Source organism: Plecotus auritus, assembly GCF_963455305.1.
Source record: "Plecotus auritus genome assembly, chromosome: 8".
Lineage (NCBI taxonomy): Eukaryota > Metazoa > Chordata > Mammalia > Chiroptera > Vespertilionidae > Plecotus > Plecotus auritus.
In genome coordinates, this window is record NC_137782.1 from 25,383,244 (window position 1) to 25,401,770 (window position 18,527).

The 18,527-nt window shown below is 47.0% G+C and overlaps 1 protein-coding gene across 1 annotated transcript in view; it reads left to right on the forward strand.

Annotated features, from left to right (window-relative positions):
* The window catches only part of TOX2 (TOX high mobility group box family member 2), a gene marked incomplete at its 5' end in the record, with an annotated part of 199,362 nt that overhangs the window by 25,816 nt on the left and 155,019 nt on the right, over positions 1-18,527 (forward strand). Inside the window, one exon of the mRNA XM_080683824.1 lies at positions 13,238-13,291. Coding sequence (XP_080539950.1) covers positions 13,238-13,291 — 54 coding nt within the window. The remainder of the gene's footprint in view (positions 1-13,237; positions 13,292-18,527) is intronic.

Here is an 18,527-nt window from a genome sequence, read left to right on the forward strand (position 1 = left end):
TCTCTCTCTCTTTTTTTTTTATAGGTTTCAGGTGTATAATTCTATACTACATCACCTGTATATTCTTTTTTTTTTTTTTTTAATAAATCTTTATTCAGATTATTACAATTGTTTCTCCTTTTCCCCCCCATAGCTCCCCTCCACCCGGTTCCTACCCCACCTTTTGCCCTTACCTCCCCCACACTGTCCTCATCCATGGGTGTATGATTTTTGTCCAGTCTCTTCCTGAACGCCCCCATACCCCTTTCCCCCTGAGAATTATCAGTCCACTCCCTTTCTATGCCCCTGATTCTATTATATTCACCAGATTATTCTGTTCCTCAGGTTTTTAATTCACTTGATTTTTAGGTTCACTTGTTGATAGATATGTATTTGTTGTTCATAATTTTTCTCTTTACTTTTTTCTTCTTCCTCTTCTTTAAGAATACCTTTCAGCATTTCATATAATACTGGTTTGGTGGTGATGAACTCCTTTAGCTTTTTCTTATCTGTGAAGCTCTTTATCTGCCCTTCAATTCTGAATGATAGCTTTGCTGGGTAGAGTAATCTTGGTTGTAGGTTCTTGCTATTCATCACTTTGAATATTTCTTGCCACTCCTGTCTGGCCTGCATAGTTTCTGTTGAGAAGTCAGCTGACAGTTGTATGGGTGCTCCCTTGTAGGTAATTAACTGTTTTTCTCTTGCTGTTTTTAATATTCTCTCTTTGTCTTTTGCTCTTGGCATTTTAATTATGATGTGTCGAGAGATCCAAGATGGCGGCGTAGGTAAACACCTAAACTGCTGCCTCGCACAACAATTTCAAAACTACAACTAAAAGACAAAACGTCTATCACCCAGAATCACGGGAAAGCTGGCTGAGTGGAAGTTCTACAACTAGAAGGAAAGAGCACACAGCATTGAGGGGTGCACAAGCACTGAAAAGCTGAGGTACGGAGACGCGAATCGGGCTGGCGACGGGTGACTGGGAGCGCTGCTGTTTTCAACCCGAAGGGAGATAAGCTCCCGATTACTCCGAACTCGTTTCTGGGGAGACGCGGGGGACCCAAACTCCTACGGGGAGAAGCTGGACTGTCTGCCGTGGGGTCGGAAAGTGAGGGAGGCTTGCTTGCAGGGCTGTGCGCAGGAACAATTGTTTATTGTGCTGGGGCGCGGGAAGCAGGGACACAGTGGGAGACGCAGAGCCACAGAGCCAGCTTACTGGCAGCCATCGCTGTTTGCCACGCCCTAGCCTAGTCACACCCTGAGACCCCGCCCTGCACAATCTACGAACCCACCCAAGCTCCAAGCAGTGGCTTTAGCATATGAATGGCCTGCCCTATCACAGCTTAACCTAGCAAACTTGCAGCCCCGGTCAGACAGCTCCAAAACCTCCAAACCCCAAGCAAAGAGGAGAAAACTGTAGTTCTTGCTGTAGCTCCTGCTGAGTGGCCTCAGACAGTAGCTGACCTGCACCCCATTGGAGATCCAGAAGCCAGTGTACCTAGTGGTCAGTGTGAGACACCAGATTTCAACTCCTCACATCCATAAGTGATATATTCAAGAGGCAGACTCAGTGAGCACCAAAGCCCCACTGAAACAAGTCCTGCACCATAAGCGTGTCTCCAGCGCAGCAGTTCTTCCATTATAGACACAGCGGGTCCTCACAGCCAGTTGGCCTGGAGGTCAATTCCTCCCAGTGTACCAACAGCAATCAAGGCTTAACTACACCAAGACTTTGCACTCAGCCCACAAAGGGGTGTACCAAAGGCGTCCACCTCAGGTGATTGGGGAGGCTGAGCTACTGGCCCCTATAGGTCACCTACCACAAAAAGCCACTCCATCAACACAAGGAAGCAGCAAAATGTGGAGACAAAGAAACATGTCACAAATGAGAGAAATGGAGGAAAGCAAACTAATGGATGACATAGAGTTCAGAACCACATTTATAAGGTTACTCAAGAATCTTCTAAAAACCACCGAGAAACTTGATGAGACCTCCGAGGAGCTTAGTGAGACCTTCAAGGACCTTAATGAGAATGCCAAAAAAATGGAAAAGGACCAGTCAGAAATTAAGCATACACTGTCTGAAATAAAGAATATACAGAATCTCAACTGTAGATCAACGTACCCCAAGAATCGAACCAAAGATCTGAAATATGAGGAAACAAAAAACACCCAACCAGAAAAACAAAAAGAAAAAATCCAAAAATATGAAGATAGTGTAAGGAGCCTTTGGGACAACTTTAAGCGTACCAACATCTGAATTTTTGGGGTGCCAGAAGAAGACAGAGAGCAAAATATTGAAAACTTATTAGAAGAAATAATGACAGAAAACTTTCCCTACCTGGTGAAAGAAATAGACTTACAAGTTCAGGAAGCACACAGAACCCAATACAAGAGGAATCCAAAGAGGACCACACCAAGACACATCATAATTAAAATGCCAAGGGCAAAAGACAAAGAGAGAATCTTGAAAGCAGCAAGAGAAAAACGGTTAGTTACCTACAAGGGAGCACCCATACGACTGTCAGCTGATTTCTCGGCAGAAACTATGCAGGCCAAAAGGGAGTGGCAAGAAATATTCAAAGTGATGAACAGCAAGAACCTACAACCAAGATTACTCTACCCAGCAAAGCTATCATTCAGAGTTGAAGGTCAGATAAAGAGCTTCACAGACAAGAAAAAGCTAAAGGAGTTCATCACCACCAAACCAGGATTACATGAAATGCTGAAGGGTGTTCTTTAAGAAGAGGAAGAAGAAGAAAAAGGAAAGATAAAAATTATGAACAACAAAATGACATCAAATACATACCTACCAACAAGTGAATCTAAAAATCAAGTGAATAAAAAATCTGAAGAACAGAATGGACTGGTGAATATAATAGAATCAGGGACATAGAAAGGGAGTGGACTGACAATTCTCAGGGGGGAGGGGGTGTGAGGGGTGCAGGAAGAGACTGGACAAAAAGCTTACACCTATGGATGAAGACAGTGGCGGGGGGTAAGGGCATGGGGTGGGGTGGGGAATCAGGTGGAGGGGAGCTAGGGGGGAAAATAGAGGAACACCTGTAATAATCTGAACAATAAAGATTTATTTAAAAAAAATAAAAAAATAATTATGATGTGTCTTGGTGTGGTCCTCTTTGGATTCCTTTTGTTTGGGGTTCTGTGCGCTTCCTGGACTTGTAAGTCTATTTCTTTCACCAGGTGGGGGAAGTTTTCGATCATTATTTCTTCAAATAGGTTTTCAGTATCTTGCTCTCTCTCTTCTTCTGGCACCCCCATAATTCTGATGTTGGTACGCTTGAAGTTGTCCCAGAGTCTTCTTACAGTATCTTCAACTTTTTGGATTTTTTTTTTTGCTTTTTGCTTTTTCAGTTGAGTGTTTTTTGCTTCTTTGTATTTCAATTCTTCGACTTGATTTTTGTGTTCCTCTAGTCTGTTGTTGGGTCTCTGTATAATATTTTTTATTTCAGTCAGTGTATGTTTAATTTCTACTTGGTCCTTTTTCATATCTTCGAGGGTCTCGTTATATTTATTGGCCTTTTCTAGGATATTCTTGAAAAGCCTTATAACGGTGGTTTTGAATTCTATATCCAGTCGTTTGTTTTTCTCCATTTCTTTCGTTTGTGATCTGTTTCTTTGACGCTGCATTTTCACTGATTCCCTGAGTTGGTAGGGTAGATTTGTGTGCTAGGTTTCCTATATGGCCCAGTGGGTCGGCCTCCCCAGTTAACGTGAGGTGGACACTCTTGGAGCACCCCTTTGTGGACTGTGTTTACAGCCTTGTTGTAGTTAAGTCTTAATTGTTGTTGGTATCACTGGGAGGAATTGACCTCCAGGCCAGTTGGCTGTAAGGATCAGCTGTGTCTATGCTGGGAGAAGTTCGGTGCTGGAGACAGCCTTATAGGATTAGACTTGCCAAATTGTAATAGCCTCTGTGCTCAGCTTGGATGGGGTGGAGTCTCAGGGCGGAGCAGACAGTCTTGGCTTCCAGTCAGCCTTGCCCTTGCGCACGTGCACACCTGCAGACCTCTGCTTTCCCCGGCTCCCGAGTCTCCTCCCAAGAGTCCAGAGTCCCCCCACAAGAGCGTGGGTCCCCAGGGGCTCGCCTGGAACTGGGGTTCAGTGCAGTCAGAACTGGGGCTCAGTGCAGTCAGGAGCTTCTGACTCCCTTCCACTAGGGAAAGCCTGTGGCAACCTCCACAGCCTTTGTGCGCACTGGCATGCGCACGCCTGCAGACCTCTGCCTTCCCCAGCTCCCGAGTCTCTGCCCGAGAGTCCTGAATCACCCCTGTAAGAGCGCGGGTCCCCAGGGGCTCGCCTGAAACTGGGGTTCAGTACAGTCAGAATTGGGGTTCAGTGCAGTCAGGAGCTTCGGACTCCCTTCTGCTAGGGAAAGCCTGTGGCAACCTCCGCAGCCTCTGGGCACACTGGCGCACGTGCCTCCAGAACCCTGCCTGCCGGGGCTCCCCGGGGTCTCCCCTGGGTCTCCGAGTCTCCGGGTGCCTTTCTCTCTACCTGACAGTCCAGACTCCCCCTGTATGAGCCTGGGTCCACGGGGTTTCGCCCAGGACTGGGGTTCAGTGCAGTCAGAACTGGGGTTCAGTGCATCGGAGGCTTCCTTCCCCCTTCCGCCAGAGAAAGTCAGCCAGGCTCTCAGCCGCCCTTCCTCTCTGCGTGCACAAAGACCCTTTGCCGTACCTCCAATTCTCTGTGAGCTTTTCTCTTTCCTTCTAGTTGTAGAATTTTCACTCAGCCAGCTTTCCTGTGGTTCTGGATGGTGTCCGTTCTGTCTTTTAATTGTAGTTTTGAAATTGTTGTGCGAGGCAGCAGTTTAAGTGCTTACCTATGCCGCCATCTTGGTTTCTCAAGAATGTTTTTCTCTTAAAAAATTTTTGAGGACCTCCAAGAGCTTCTGTTTAGGTGGGTTACATCTATTGATATTTATTTACCTTATTAGACATAAAAACTCAGACATTTAACAATATTTATTAACTCATTTCAAAATAACAACGATCCCATTACATGTCAACACAAATAACTTTTTCTTTTATTTTTTTGATTTGAGAGAGAGAGAGAGAGGGAGAGAAACATCGATGTGAGAGAACTATTGATTTATTGGCTGGGGATGGAAGCCCGCAACCTGACCAGAAATTGAACCTGCCACCCTTGGGTGTACAGGACAATACTGCAATCACCTGAGCCCCCGGCCAGGGCTCTGTTCCTGCATTCCGTCTGTTGTGCTCTCACATGCCGTGCAGCCCCTGGAAAACCCTGCAGGACCCTCACTCGAAGAGGAGGAGGAGGAGGAGGAGGAGGAGGAGGAGGAGGAGGAGGAGGAGGGCAAATGACACTGTATTATTTTTAGGAAAATCGTTTTCACTTTTCAGACCTTGGCTTTACTGAACAGGGTCAATCTTGTTTCATCTCTTCTTCCTCCCATGTCTCCCTTCATCACTGGAACCAAAGCTGTAACCATGGATTATTCTGAGCATTGTGGTGGTGCTTTCCTGCGTGGTTTTCTTTCTCCCCATGTCAAATTTGCTTTATTAGCATGTACGAGTATTTGGTTGTTTATCTGAGGGTACTAGGTCTCAGGGAAATTTTCCCAAGTTCGTGCCTCAGGGAACTGATGTCACCCAGATGGTGCCCAAGTCAGATCTTTATGACACAGTCTCCTAAATGTGACTTTGGACCATGAGAGCTGTTGGGGCTGCCGCCTGCCAGTTTCTTTTTCCATTGGGACTTTGCGGGAGGCTAAGGTTTTCCTCCCTGCCTCTATCTCTCACATGTGGATGCTCCATCAGTAGACCTTTGAGTAGCCCTCTGGGCCAGAGAGCTGAGTTGGATGCTGCCATGAGAAGCAATTCTCGGTCATTTCTTTGGGCATGAGCTGAGAAAGCATTCACACCCCCCATTCAAAGCCCAGCCATGGGAGGGGAGGGAAAACAGCTGAAGGACCCAGTCTGGTGGAGTATGGTATGTTCTGCTCTAGTTTGATATGGGGTTACCTCCATTCACTTCAGAATCATGGAGTCCAGAGAAGATAGGGCTCCAAGGTCATAGAGTTCTGACCACCCTCCAGGACAGAAACCATCTCTGAAATTTCCTATGCAAAGACTGCCTGCTTGTACACCTCCAATGACAGGGAACTCACTACCTGCCTCAGCAGATAGCCAATCCATGGATAGCACTCTCATTGTTAGAAAACTCTACTTACATTGACTAAGCTTTCAGGAATAATCTGGTTGATGCTGTGCTAGGAAGAACTCAGATTGGAAGTTGAGGTTCTGGGTATGGGAATAGGGTAGACATGGATAAATTCCATCCCCTCCAAAGATTTTGATGTCTTTGTTATGAAGAGAGCTGGTCTCTGGTTCCTTATACTGCTAACATTTGGATGAATTTTCTGATTTGGCCCCCTTTTCTCCCAGAGCAACCTTCAAGAATTTGGAGAAGCTGAGGTCCTCTTCAAGGGTGGGCACATTCTCAGTTACCCAGCTGGCCGCTATCTCTGGACACACCCTTGTCTGCCCTTGGCCTTCTCCGTGGAGTCTGACCCAGCACAGACCTTCAGGGGTTCCCCACGCAGTCCTGGGTTCCCCAGATTCTGCTGTAGCCCTGAACACCCAGAGCAGCTTTATCCACCTTCTGTGAAACACACACACACCAGCTTTTCTCTGACTTTACAGACTTGGTAATTGTACAATCCAAGAGACTCTCCATGCCTTTGCCATATATCCCATTGATTTTCAAACAGTGGGCCATTCTGACAGGAAGGAGAGGCAAAAATAAAGTAGAACAACTTTCCAACCAGCTCACTGGAGGAGAGCTGGGCTCAGGCTGCCTCTTTGGTTTGTGGATGTGGCTAATCCAGCCCTGGCCTGAGAGTCATTCCAGACTGGCAGGCTGGACTGCCCATCTCCATGGCAACTGTTGTTATTGGTAACTGAATAAGCATCTCTCACAATAGCTGCTGGAGCTGTTGGTTTTCCCTCCTAGTTGAAAGTGAGAGGAGCCAGGCTTGTTGCTGAATGATCCTAAGTGCTGGGTTCTTGGCCCCCATTTTGGGATCTTCAACTGATAACGGGCAAAGTGAAGGCACCCTTCCAGTTCTCCTCTAGCCTCTGTGGCCCAAGGAGAGGAACAAACTGACTTAACTTGTCTTTTCCAGCTTCCTTCTGAGAGGCTGAGAAACCCATTCAAGGGCATCCAAGTAGCAAAATCCAGAACTTTCCCTGACCTGCCTGATTCTGTAACCCATGCTTGTGACTACATAGCTGTTGTGTGTCTGTCCTTTTTCTCTGAGATCATATGGAAACCTAGCATCCCTTCCTTGTGACACCATCAGTCTGTCTAATTATTTGTGAGGACAGGTAGCATCTCATGGGCCACCATGAGGGCTGTTCTAGAAGCTGTCTCACTTCATTGTCCTGGAATAGGGTCAGTGGGGCCTTGAGATGCTGTAGTACTGGATTTATTAGGTAGGCAGAGCAGCAAGCTCCCCCAGACCATTGTTTCACACCGCCTGCTCTCCTGATCACTCTCTCTCCATCTGGTGGGTGACCTGCAGACCTGCCTCAGGAGTGAAATTCAGACCGCATAAGGCTCATAATTCATGAAAGCCCTGCCACCCGGAAGTGAGAGAGACCCAGAGTTTGGCACCGTGGCCATTTTTGTTCAAATTCTAGTACCTCTTCTTAAGAAGGACCCTCATCTTTCTTGTCTTGTTGACCTTCACAGAATTGACCGCTCCCTCCATCTTGAAAGTTCCGGGGCCCTTGGCTTCTGCGACCACATCTCTCCCTGGTTTCCCTCTTGTGTCTCTGGCTGTTCCTTCATGTTTCCCTTTGCTCTTCCTCCTCTATTTGACCTCTACATGTTGGAGTGGTTCAGGGTGACACCATCTACCATGCCATGGCTTTAAGTCCCACCTATCTCCAGCTCACACCTCTCTTCTGAGCTCTAGACCTGCATTTCTGATGCAAGACCACAGCTCTTCCTGGATGCCCCTAATACATCTCAAACTCAACCCATCCAAAACTAAACATAACTCTTTCCTACCAAAACCTGTCTCTCCTAACCCTTCCACCTGTACTCGGCCTCATTCATCACAGGAAATGATGTTGCTCACTTCTCACTCCTCAATAGTCTAGTCAGGAAGTCGGGGGGTCATTCTGGACAGTTCTCTCTCTAATCCCCCACAAGTAATCCACATCCAAGGCCTGTTGATCCTACATCCTTAGATGTCTCTAGAATCTGTCAACTTCTCTCTATCTCTACTGCCATTGCCGTAATCTGTCCACTATTATGGCTTGCTTCCTTACCAGTCTCTTTGCCTCCATTCTGTTCCCTGACTATCTCTTCTCTACTCTGTCTTAAAATACAAATCAGATCATGTTATTCCCTACTTAAATCCTTTCATGGCTTCCGCTGTTCTCATGATAAAGATCTGTGGTGGTTTAAAGACATGGCTGCAAACTAAATTCTCTCCCCTGAATCTGGGTGGTGACTGTTTCAACAAACAGCGTGGCGATAATGATCTGTGTGACGTGAAAGGCCATGTCTTGTTGGTGGAACGTTAGCCTTGGAACCCTGAGTCACAATGTGAGATGCTTTGATCTCCCTGAGGTCACCATGCTGGGAGGAAGCCTGGTGTTTACGTCTACATGTTGGTGTTTTCGTTGACAGTCACAGCTGAGCTCAGCCTTTGAATTATTCCAGCCTAGGAGCCAGCGATAAGTGTGAAGAAGCCTCTAGATAGTTTTTGACCCCCATATCCAATTCAGCCATTGAGACACCTGCAGCCACTCATGTCTTCCCAAGTGACTCCAGACTTTGAGGAACAGAGAACAGCCATTCATATTGTTCCCTGTTTGAATTTCTGACCCACAGGAAGCATACATATAATGAAATGGCAGTGGCTTAGGGTGATTTATTATGCAGCTGTAGATAATTGGTCCAAAACTCAGATCTTACAGATGGCCTCAAAGCCTGCAGGTCTTGACTCAAACTAATACTCAACGTATCATCTCATCTCAGGGTCTGGAATGTTCTTTCATCCTTCTCCCTATCTCCTCAACTGGCCACCATGGACCCATCTTTCAATCTCAGCTTCAACAACACTTCTGCTGGACACCCTTCCTGACCCCCTAGACCAGGTCAGGACCATCATGGGCTTCTATCACACACCCAACTTCTCATGAATGTGACCCTAGTAACCTTTGAACCACTTGTCTTAATTCTTCCCCAACTGGACTATGAGCTCCTGGCAGACTGCCTAGCACACAGTTGGCCCACAGTACATGTTAGATGAGTGAAAGAATGGATAAAGCTACTGTTATCATTGATATTGTTTGGTGGGCAGGAGAGCTTCTCCTATTGGTTCCAAATTACCTGGGGCTGTCCTGATTCATTTTCCCAGTGTGATCAGGGAGCAGACAGGAAAGAGAGGTCCTGGGATGTGTGGGTTTCAGCAGTGGTGGTGCCCAGGAAAGACGAGTCTCAGGGCAGAGCAGGGATGGTTGGGCAGAGTGGACACAAAATCAGCTGAGTGGAAGCAAAGCTTATCTCTGCCTTGATGGGGAATTTGGATGGGGTTCAGTCACCCTCCCTGGGCCCCGATTTTATACAGATGTTGGCTACGAGCCCAGTGGAAGCCTGCTCCAGCTCTGTGAATCTGTGTATAAAGAGAGCCTGGAGACCAGGCAAAGTGGCTCCTCGATGGCTCTGTAATCCAGGCAAAGCCAGCAGGAAGGGTTGCATTTTGTAATTTTTTAAAAAAATTAACAATTACATTCTCAATGTGTTTAATTCTTAATCCCCTTGGAAAGGATCTTTAGGCATCTAATTGACATATTTTACAAGACATATTGGCTAGTTAGACATCAATTGACATCCTTATTAAATATCAATTAACACATTCCCTAACTTGATATTTAATTAGCTTGCTGTAGCTATTCTTTTAAAAGTCAATTAAATGCTTGGAATATTCTTACAAGTTGACTCCACTGATAGCAATTATATATGAATTCCTGTCACGAATGTTTTTTAGTTAATTGCAGGGCAAGCTGATTCTGAATCTACATACCAGTCATTTGATGAGAATTTTAAAATCAATCATTAGATATCTAATGAACCCTCTCTGACTCTGATTATGAATCAAAGGCACATCTGGCTCTGGAAACTGCTGGTTATTGTCTTTTCAAATAATTGTAGAAACTCCAGGTCAAATAGCTCTCTAGGTAGAGTCATACTTCCGTTTTTTAAAAATTGTGATGGAATACACAAAGCATAAAACTTAACACGTGCAGCTCAATAGGGCTAACTACATTCACACTGTTGTGCAATCATCACCATCCATCTCCAGAACTCTTTTCATCTTGTAAAATTGAAACTCTGTACCTGTTAAACAACAACTGCCCCCTTCTTCCCCCTATCTTCACCCCCCCACCCCCCCAACCCGCCACAGCCCCTGGCAACCACCCTTCTACTTTCTGTTTCCATGGCTTTGACCGCTCTAGGAACCTCGTGTAAGTGGAATCATACAGTATTTGTCTTCTGTGTCTGTCTGGCTTAGTTCACTTAGTATAATATTCTCAAGGTTCATCCATGTTGTACCTTGTGTCAGAATTCCCTTCCTTTTTAAGTTGAATAATATTCTCTTATATGTATAGACCATGCTTTAGTTATCCATTCACCTTTTGATGGACACTGGGTTGCTTTTGGCATTGTGAATAACGCTGCTATACACCTGGGAGTCCAAATATCTCTTTGAGAGCCCATTTTCAATCATGTTGGTTATATACCTAGAAGTGGAACTGCTGGATCAAATGGTAATTTTATGTTTCATCTTTTTTAGGATGCGTTTCATTTTTAAGTTTATTCATTCAATGCATTTGTTGAGCACCTGGGCTAGTGGATTTTACTAAAATAGGGGAGCTCAGTCCAGTGGGGTTGCCAACCTAGGGGTAATCCTAACACAGTGGGGCTCCTGCTATAGTGGTGAGGATCCCAGCACAGATGGTGTGACTAGCATACTTCCAACTGTGTGGCAGGGAGGAGGTGTTGTAGAGATGCGAGGAGGGAGAAGGGGGGAGTCAGCTAGACTGGAGATGCATTGAGGAGAGTGAACAGAGCAGGCCCAGGTTCCCCTCCTCCCCGGTTGTCACTCCTACGATGGTGGATGCTTCACCTGTGTTCTCGTTGTCCCCCTTTCTCCACCCAATACCTGTCCTTCACCTCCCATTATCTCCCTAAAATTACTGAGTTCCTGTTCCTTCCTGGGCCTCTGCTACATTTTCTCACATAATCGGTCTGATAATGAGGAGTTGTTAGTGTTTTCTCCACTTTGCACATGAAGTTCTTGAGGCTCAAGAAGGCTAACTCAGCTGCCTGGGGTCTCACATGGCTGAGGGCCAAGGAGTCCACACCTGTCTAAGGCCTTCCTGGTTGCCCCCTATTCTTCTTCCTCACCTTGTCTGACCTTCACCCTGTTCTCTCCACAAACCCTCCCATCCAGGCCTCTGACAAAGGCTGGGGAAGGTGACCTAGGGCAAACCAAGGTTGATGTTCTGGGTGCAGGGGATGGAAAGATGTAACCAGCACGAGAACATCTGGCTCTTGGAGCCTCAGCGTTTTCACCTGTAAGATGGGGGCAGAGATGCGTCTCTTGAATGCCTGCCCTGAGGATAGGTGAGATACATACTTGTGTCATCTACAGGTGCACGGAAAGCATTTGATAATTGCACAAAAATATCCAAGACACAAGGCACCATCCGATCATGAAGAGCAGCTTCTTCAGCCCCACCCCAAGGCCATTGTCATCCCATCGGTGCCCAAGACTGGTGGGGATGGTGGCACAGTCACGTCCAGCCAGCCCTGCAGTCCAGGGCCCTTTTGCACCTGCAGCCTTAGATATTAGGGAGGAAGACCCAGCATCAGGCCCCAGGGCATACTAATCAAGAGGTCCAATAGCACTTGGAACCGAAAGCTATTAGCGATTACTATCTGCTGAACTTAATGCCTTTGTGCCTCAGTTTCATCACCTGTAAAATGGGGATATGAACTGTGCCCATCTCATTGGCTGTTGTGAGGATACAATGAGTAAACCATGTGCCTAATACATGGTGAGTGCTCAATAAAGGTTAGCTAATATTCTCCTGGACACCTAACCCGCTGGCCCCGGGATCCAATGATCCCTGCTCAGCACCAACAAGATGCCTTAATGTCTGGCTCTGAGTGGCCAATGGAAGGCCAGGCCCAGACTCCAGGCAGCAGTCTCTTCCAGCACCCTTGTGTGAACTAGGAGACCCATTTGTAAGTGGAGAAACTGAGGCTCTGAGGGGCTGAGAAACTCTCCCTTGCTGGTAAGAGGTGGCCAGGACCAGATCCCAGGTGGGCTGGTTGCTTATTCACTCATCTGCCACCATTCACCTGATGCTTATTGAGAACCTGCTATGTTCCAGGTACTGTCCAGGTGCCAGGGCCACAGTGACAGTAACATGGACGTGACTTCTGCCATCCTTGGATTTTTACAAAAGCCTGCTGCCTCAGGAGTGAGGGAGCAGTCAGGCCTAAATATTTCTGGCCAAGCATTGATCACAGCATCAGCCAGCTGTGATGAGCTTGAAGGGTAAAAAGAAACAAGAGCCTGATACTCTTCTGGCTAATGATCACTGTTTTATCAGTGTGAAGGGAGAAGAAAAGATTGGGATGCCCTGAGCTTCAGTGATAGAGTTATAACACCCAGAATATGGGAGACAAGAGTCCCACTTGCTACAATTCTGGTCAGACCTCATCAGTTCTGTGTCCTTAAGGTAAGCTGAGCATGGGTCATTAGAACACATGTCATGGCCTACGGGGCATGACTGAAGGAGCTAGGGTGCTACATCAGGCAAAGAGGACTTACCTGGGGCGTTATTGTTTTCAACTTTCCAAAGGCGTCTTGTAGACCAGCTTGGAGTAACTTGGGTGGTCTTAAAGTATACCTGGACCAGTTAGTGAACATTACAGGGTTCATATGAGAAAGAACATTTGACCTATCAACGTTCTTAACAATGGGTTAGGCAGTTCCCATATGCAGTGAGTTCTCTGTCACCCAAAGTGTGTGAGCAGAAGCTAGAAGATCATTTGACCACTGGACAGGGGAGTCGGACTAAGGAGTGTTTCAAGTTCCTAAGCAGCTCATGTCTACAGTCTTTGCATGTACTGTTCTGTCTGGAAGATTTTTCATATGTGCCTTTTCATCCTCCAGGTCTCAGCTTTAATGTCACCTCCTCAGGAAGTCTCCCTTGATTACTCACTCAAGGTAAGTCTCTTTCTCTCCTGTCTTGCCATTCTCTATTTCAGAGACCTATTTGATTCCTTCATAGCATTTCCATTATTGGTAATCATTTATGGTAGTTTGTTTACTTGTTTAATGTATGAATCCCGGTGGAGACCAAAACGTCTTGTTTACCATCTGTATCCCCAGGGCCTGGCACATAGTAGGTCCTCAATAAACATTTCTTGCATGTTTTTATGCATTATGTATAGATGTTTGTATGGATGGCTGGGTGAATAGATGGATGGAGGGTGGGTGGGTGGGTGAACTGATGGATTACTTCCCAAGGTTTCAGATTCAAGCTTCACCTCTCTCTGCTAGGACATCCATTTGTGTAAATTCTCTGCAGAGAGCTGAGCTGTGTGTGTGTTACATCTTCAGTTCCCGTGGACAAGAATTATGACTTGTCCTTGGAGATTCACTGCAGTGAGCCGATTAGGAGCTAATTATAAGAGAAAATTTTTATGTTTTCAACCCCAGAATTAACCACATGAACTTTGATGAGGAGGAATATCAAGGCCTGGGCAAGTTCATTAGTTATCGTTTAACATGCCCTTTCAGCTTGTAGGCTGCTAATAAACATGACTATCTTTCACGTCCAAATCTCCTCTAAAGGGACCTTCCCGGGTGTCCCAGAGGCACTGCCAGCCTCTTTGAAGTGTGTCCCAAAGACTTCTGGAAATAGGTTCACTCTGAGCTTTGTTAAAACGTAGATTCTGGGACCCACCCAGACCCAGTGAATGCGAACCTTAAAAGTGGGGTTCAGGATGGGGAATTTCTGAAGTACCTGGCGATGATCCAGGAATTCACCTTGATTCTAGAGGGTGTCAGAGCTTTGGCATGGGAGACCATCTAATACACCCTAATAGGTACTGAAACGGAGCTTCAGAGAGGGGCAGTGAGCTCTCTGAGGTAACACAGCAAGTTCATGACAGAGCTCAGACTAGAACTTTCTCTTTCGTCTGTTAGAGTTACAGCCTCTTCTCGATAATGGGCCAGACAGAATGGGATTTAGGGTTAAAATAACCATAATGCTCTCAACCTTAAAATTATATTTAACAGTTAGTCTCAATTTTCTACGAATAATGTCCATTAAATAATTAATGTTCCTTAAAATAGCTTGGGCTCCCTCATGCCTTTTTATTCTTGGAACATCAAACCCTTTCAGATCATAATTAATTAAGAAGCTTCATGGCCCCAAGAGGTAGACAGACACCCACAGAAGCTTGGTGATTGGTTCTGAATACCAAGAGACACCATCTGCATGCCAGAATTTTCCCGATTTGAGGGCTGCTGAAGGAAGGAAGAGGGGGTGGGATTGGAGAGAGATGATGTGGGTCACCACACGCCAGGTAACATTCACAGTTCTCTTCACCAATCCTGGCAAATTCTCTCCATTTCACACATGGAGGCCATGGAGACTCAGACCACAGGGCAGTCTCCTCAGCATTTGAGGGGGAGGGAGATCCGTGTCACAGACTCACGCGCCCACCCGTGGAGGTCAGGCTGGTGAATTACCCCGCACTGTTTGTGAAACACTCTTTGCTTGTGGTGTGACTGGTCCTTGACCAATTTGGCGGAGGGGAGAGTAGCGTGTTCATCCTGGGGTCAACCACGGGGGAGGGAGGAGGGGTCTGCAGAGTTGGGGTCTGGGCTTGGAGAGACCCTTTCTCAAGGTGAAGGCTTTTTTGAAAGTCTGTTTTGTGTTCTTTATAAAGAACCTCCCCTCACATTCATTGAGGCCTTTACGGGCTGCAGTGCACATTCACCCCTAGCTGTTTGTGCATTTATTCATTCAACCAAAGTTTCTTGAGCACCTACTATGTACCAGGCACTGTTTCAGCCACTGGGGAAATAGCAGTGAGCAAGACAAACCTTGTGGGTGAAACAGACAACAAATCAGCAAGCACATTAATTAATTACCACTGTGGCCTGTGCGGTGAAGGTTCAGGGCACCCAGGGGTCAGGCTACCCCAGAAGGGTGGACATGCGGTCAAGGCCTCTCTGAGGGGTGGAGGTTTTAGGCTGAGAGCTAAGGACTCCAGGACGGGGCAGAGGAGTGAGGAAGGACAGGGAGGGGCCGGGTGTTGGCAGATGGTGAGGAAGAGTGCTCCAGGCAGTCGGCAGCTGAGAGGTGAGGGACAGCTCCATCTGTGTGTGTGTGGGACTGAGAGACTCACATTCCCGCCAGGTGTGGTGGGAGGTGGGGTCTGGAGAGGGCGGGGCCCTCTGATCTGGACCAGGCCAGCAGGATTGATGCGCACGAGGGCGTTTTAGCCCTGGGTAAGGAAATGGGGGCCACTGGAGGGGTCAGAGCAGGGGGTGACACAAAATGACTTACACTGTACAAGGTCCCTCTGTCTGCAGAGTTGACTGGAGGTGAGAGGTGCCGGTGGCTTGGTCTGGGGATGGAGTGAGGTCAGACCCAGATATACTTGGTGGGGGAAGGAACACCACCAGAGCCGTCTCTGGGTATTCGAGACCCATCCGGGCCAGGGAGGGGACTTTTCTCCCATTTGATAGGTGATGTCACCTCCTCAGGAGTCTCCCCAGTTCTCTCCAGCATGTATTGCCCTAAACAAGGCCTCCGTCCACCCTGGGGCATGGCTGAACCCAGGGACCTTGTCCCTCAGGATGTGAGTGAATCCAGCTTAGGAGCGATCCCCAGTCCTGCAGGCACTGAGGGCTCACTGGGCTGTGTGTGGCGCGAGCCCTCCGCTGGGCTGGACAAGGAGGCTCAGAGGGAGGGGAGGTCCAGCAGGCTCTGGAGGAGCCACAGTCCGGGGGAGGGAGATGCGAGGCCCAGGCCTGACACAGTTAAATATCCGCTCAGCAGAAGTGATCCTGGACAAGCCCTGGCGGTGGGCAGCAGGAGACGCTCCCTGAGGGGGTGCAGGATCCAAAGAACCAGAGTAGCAGCAGGGGCGGGAGAGAGGCCAGTGAAAGCAGAGGGTGGTGGCCCATGGGCAGCAGTTGGGAGAGACCCTCTGGTTGAGAGTTTGGGGGGAGGGAAAGGTTTTTTTTTTTTTTTAAATATATTTTATTGATTTTTTACAGAGAGGAAGGAAGAGGGATAGAGAGTTAGAAACATCGATGAGAGAGAGAAACATCGATCAGCTGCCTCCTGCACACCCCCTACTGGGGACATGCCCGCAACCAAGGTACATGCCCTTGACCGGAATCGAACCTGGGACCTTTCAGTCCGCAGGCCGACGCTCTATCCACTGAGCCAAACCGGTTTCGGCGGGAAATGTTTTAAGATTGAGGATGGAACTGGGTCCTGGCTGGGAGGCAGGAGACCTGGTTTGTTTATGACCTTGGTTCTGCCCCAGATAACCAGCTGAATGGCGTGGCCCGTCTCGCCTCCTCTGTAGAGTTCTTCCCCCTGAGCCTCGAAGGGGTGCCCATCGGCATTCCCCACTTGTGGTAGAACTAATCGCTCCAACTCTCTGAGATGTATAATCTCTTTCACTTCTTCGGTAAAAAGTTGTTAATTACTTAGGCCAGCATGCTATGAAAGACTGCACTCATATTTAATACAATTGTTATATAGAAGAGACAATTATCTTGCTCCTTTAAAAAGAGATACACACAATTAATTTATTTTGAATTGAGTACGTAATAAACGGCACAGTTTGCTGACAAATACATCCTTGGATGACGCATCATGTTGGATTTGGGGAACAAATGTGTATTAAAATGTAGATTGACATTTAACCATGTGCTCATCATTGAAAAAGAGTGAAGCTGCTTTCATGGCCTGATGTTAGGGATTTTTGTATTTTGTGACTAAAATGAAAGCCATTGGCTTATTAGTTAATTTTGAGGTTTTGTTTCAAAATGACTAAATAGGAAAAGGGCTTCAGGCTGGTGTTGGTAAGACCTAGTCCAGGAACACACTGTGGGTCCCCCCCACACCCCCAATGAGTGAAAAGTCAAGTTGATAATACTCATCCCGAATTCCCTCTCTTTATAATTGGTTTCCAAGGAAGCATACGGATATGCTTTGCAAGGACTCTGATGCGGTGACACCAGTGAGTGGTACCAGGAGGCACAGGGTGTGAATTAGCATCATTGCAGTGATGCTCACCAACTTGTATTTCAGATTCACCGTTCCCAGGCTTCCTGCCTCGAACCGATATTCTGTTGTGGATATAAACCCAACATGGTATGAGTAAGAACGTGAACAACTTGAACTGTCACACAGCCCAAATCCTGCAAACAAATGTAAAATTACAGCAGCGATAATGCTCGTAAGATGCTTATCGAAGTGCCTGCTATGTACTCAGTGCCCAATTAGCTATGGTAATGGTGATGGTTGATGCTACAAAGTAAATGAACGTGGTGTGGAGTGTGTATAATGTGGGATTTGGTCCAGAGAGTGAGGGCTCTGGAGCCAAACGTATGTGTGACCATGATTCACCTTTTTGTGCTTCAGTTTCTTCATTTGCAACCTGGAGATGATTAAGGTGCCCACTGTCTCGTAGTTTTGTTGTGCAGTTTAAATGAATTAATACATGCAAAGTGCTTAGGATATTCTGAGCATATGGTACGAACTCCAAATGTTACTTTTTAAAAATCATCATATCATCATTTTATCATCATCATCATCATCATCATCATCATATTGCTATATTAGTCAAGGGAGGCTTTCCAGAGGAAATGACTTTGAGCTGAGCTATGAAAGATGAGTCAGTGGTAGCTAGGCAACAACAGGAGGGACAAGCATCCCAGGCTGAAGGAACAGCATATACAAAAGCCCTGTGGTGGATAGGATGGTGGTGCATTTGGGGAGCTGGATAAAGCTAATGGGGCCGTGATCAAGGGGGAGCGTAGTGAGAGAGGAGGCTGGCCAGGTCAGCTGGGACCACAGCAGTTAGAACTCGGGAACCTTTATTAGGGCTTTTGGTGTTTTACCCTGAGAGAGGTGAGTAACAGCAAAGGGTTTTCCGCATGGGAATGCCAAATCCGATTTGTGATTTGAAAAGCTCCCTCTAGTGGCTGTGGGAAGAATGAATGGGAAGAGTAGAAGAGGGTTTTGGTGGGGTGGGGCTGGCAGGGATGGAGAGATGACAGCAAATAATCTAGTAGTGGACCCCACATGAGCTCGAGACCTGCCTCTTTGCCGCGTAAACATGGAGACTGCCTCCCTGGTGGACACAGTCTTGGGATCAGTCTGCTGGTTCTGTCCCAGGCCCTACCGTTAGCTGCTGAGGCCAGA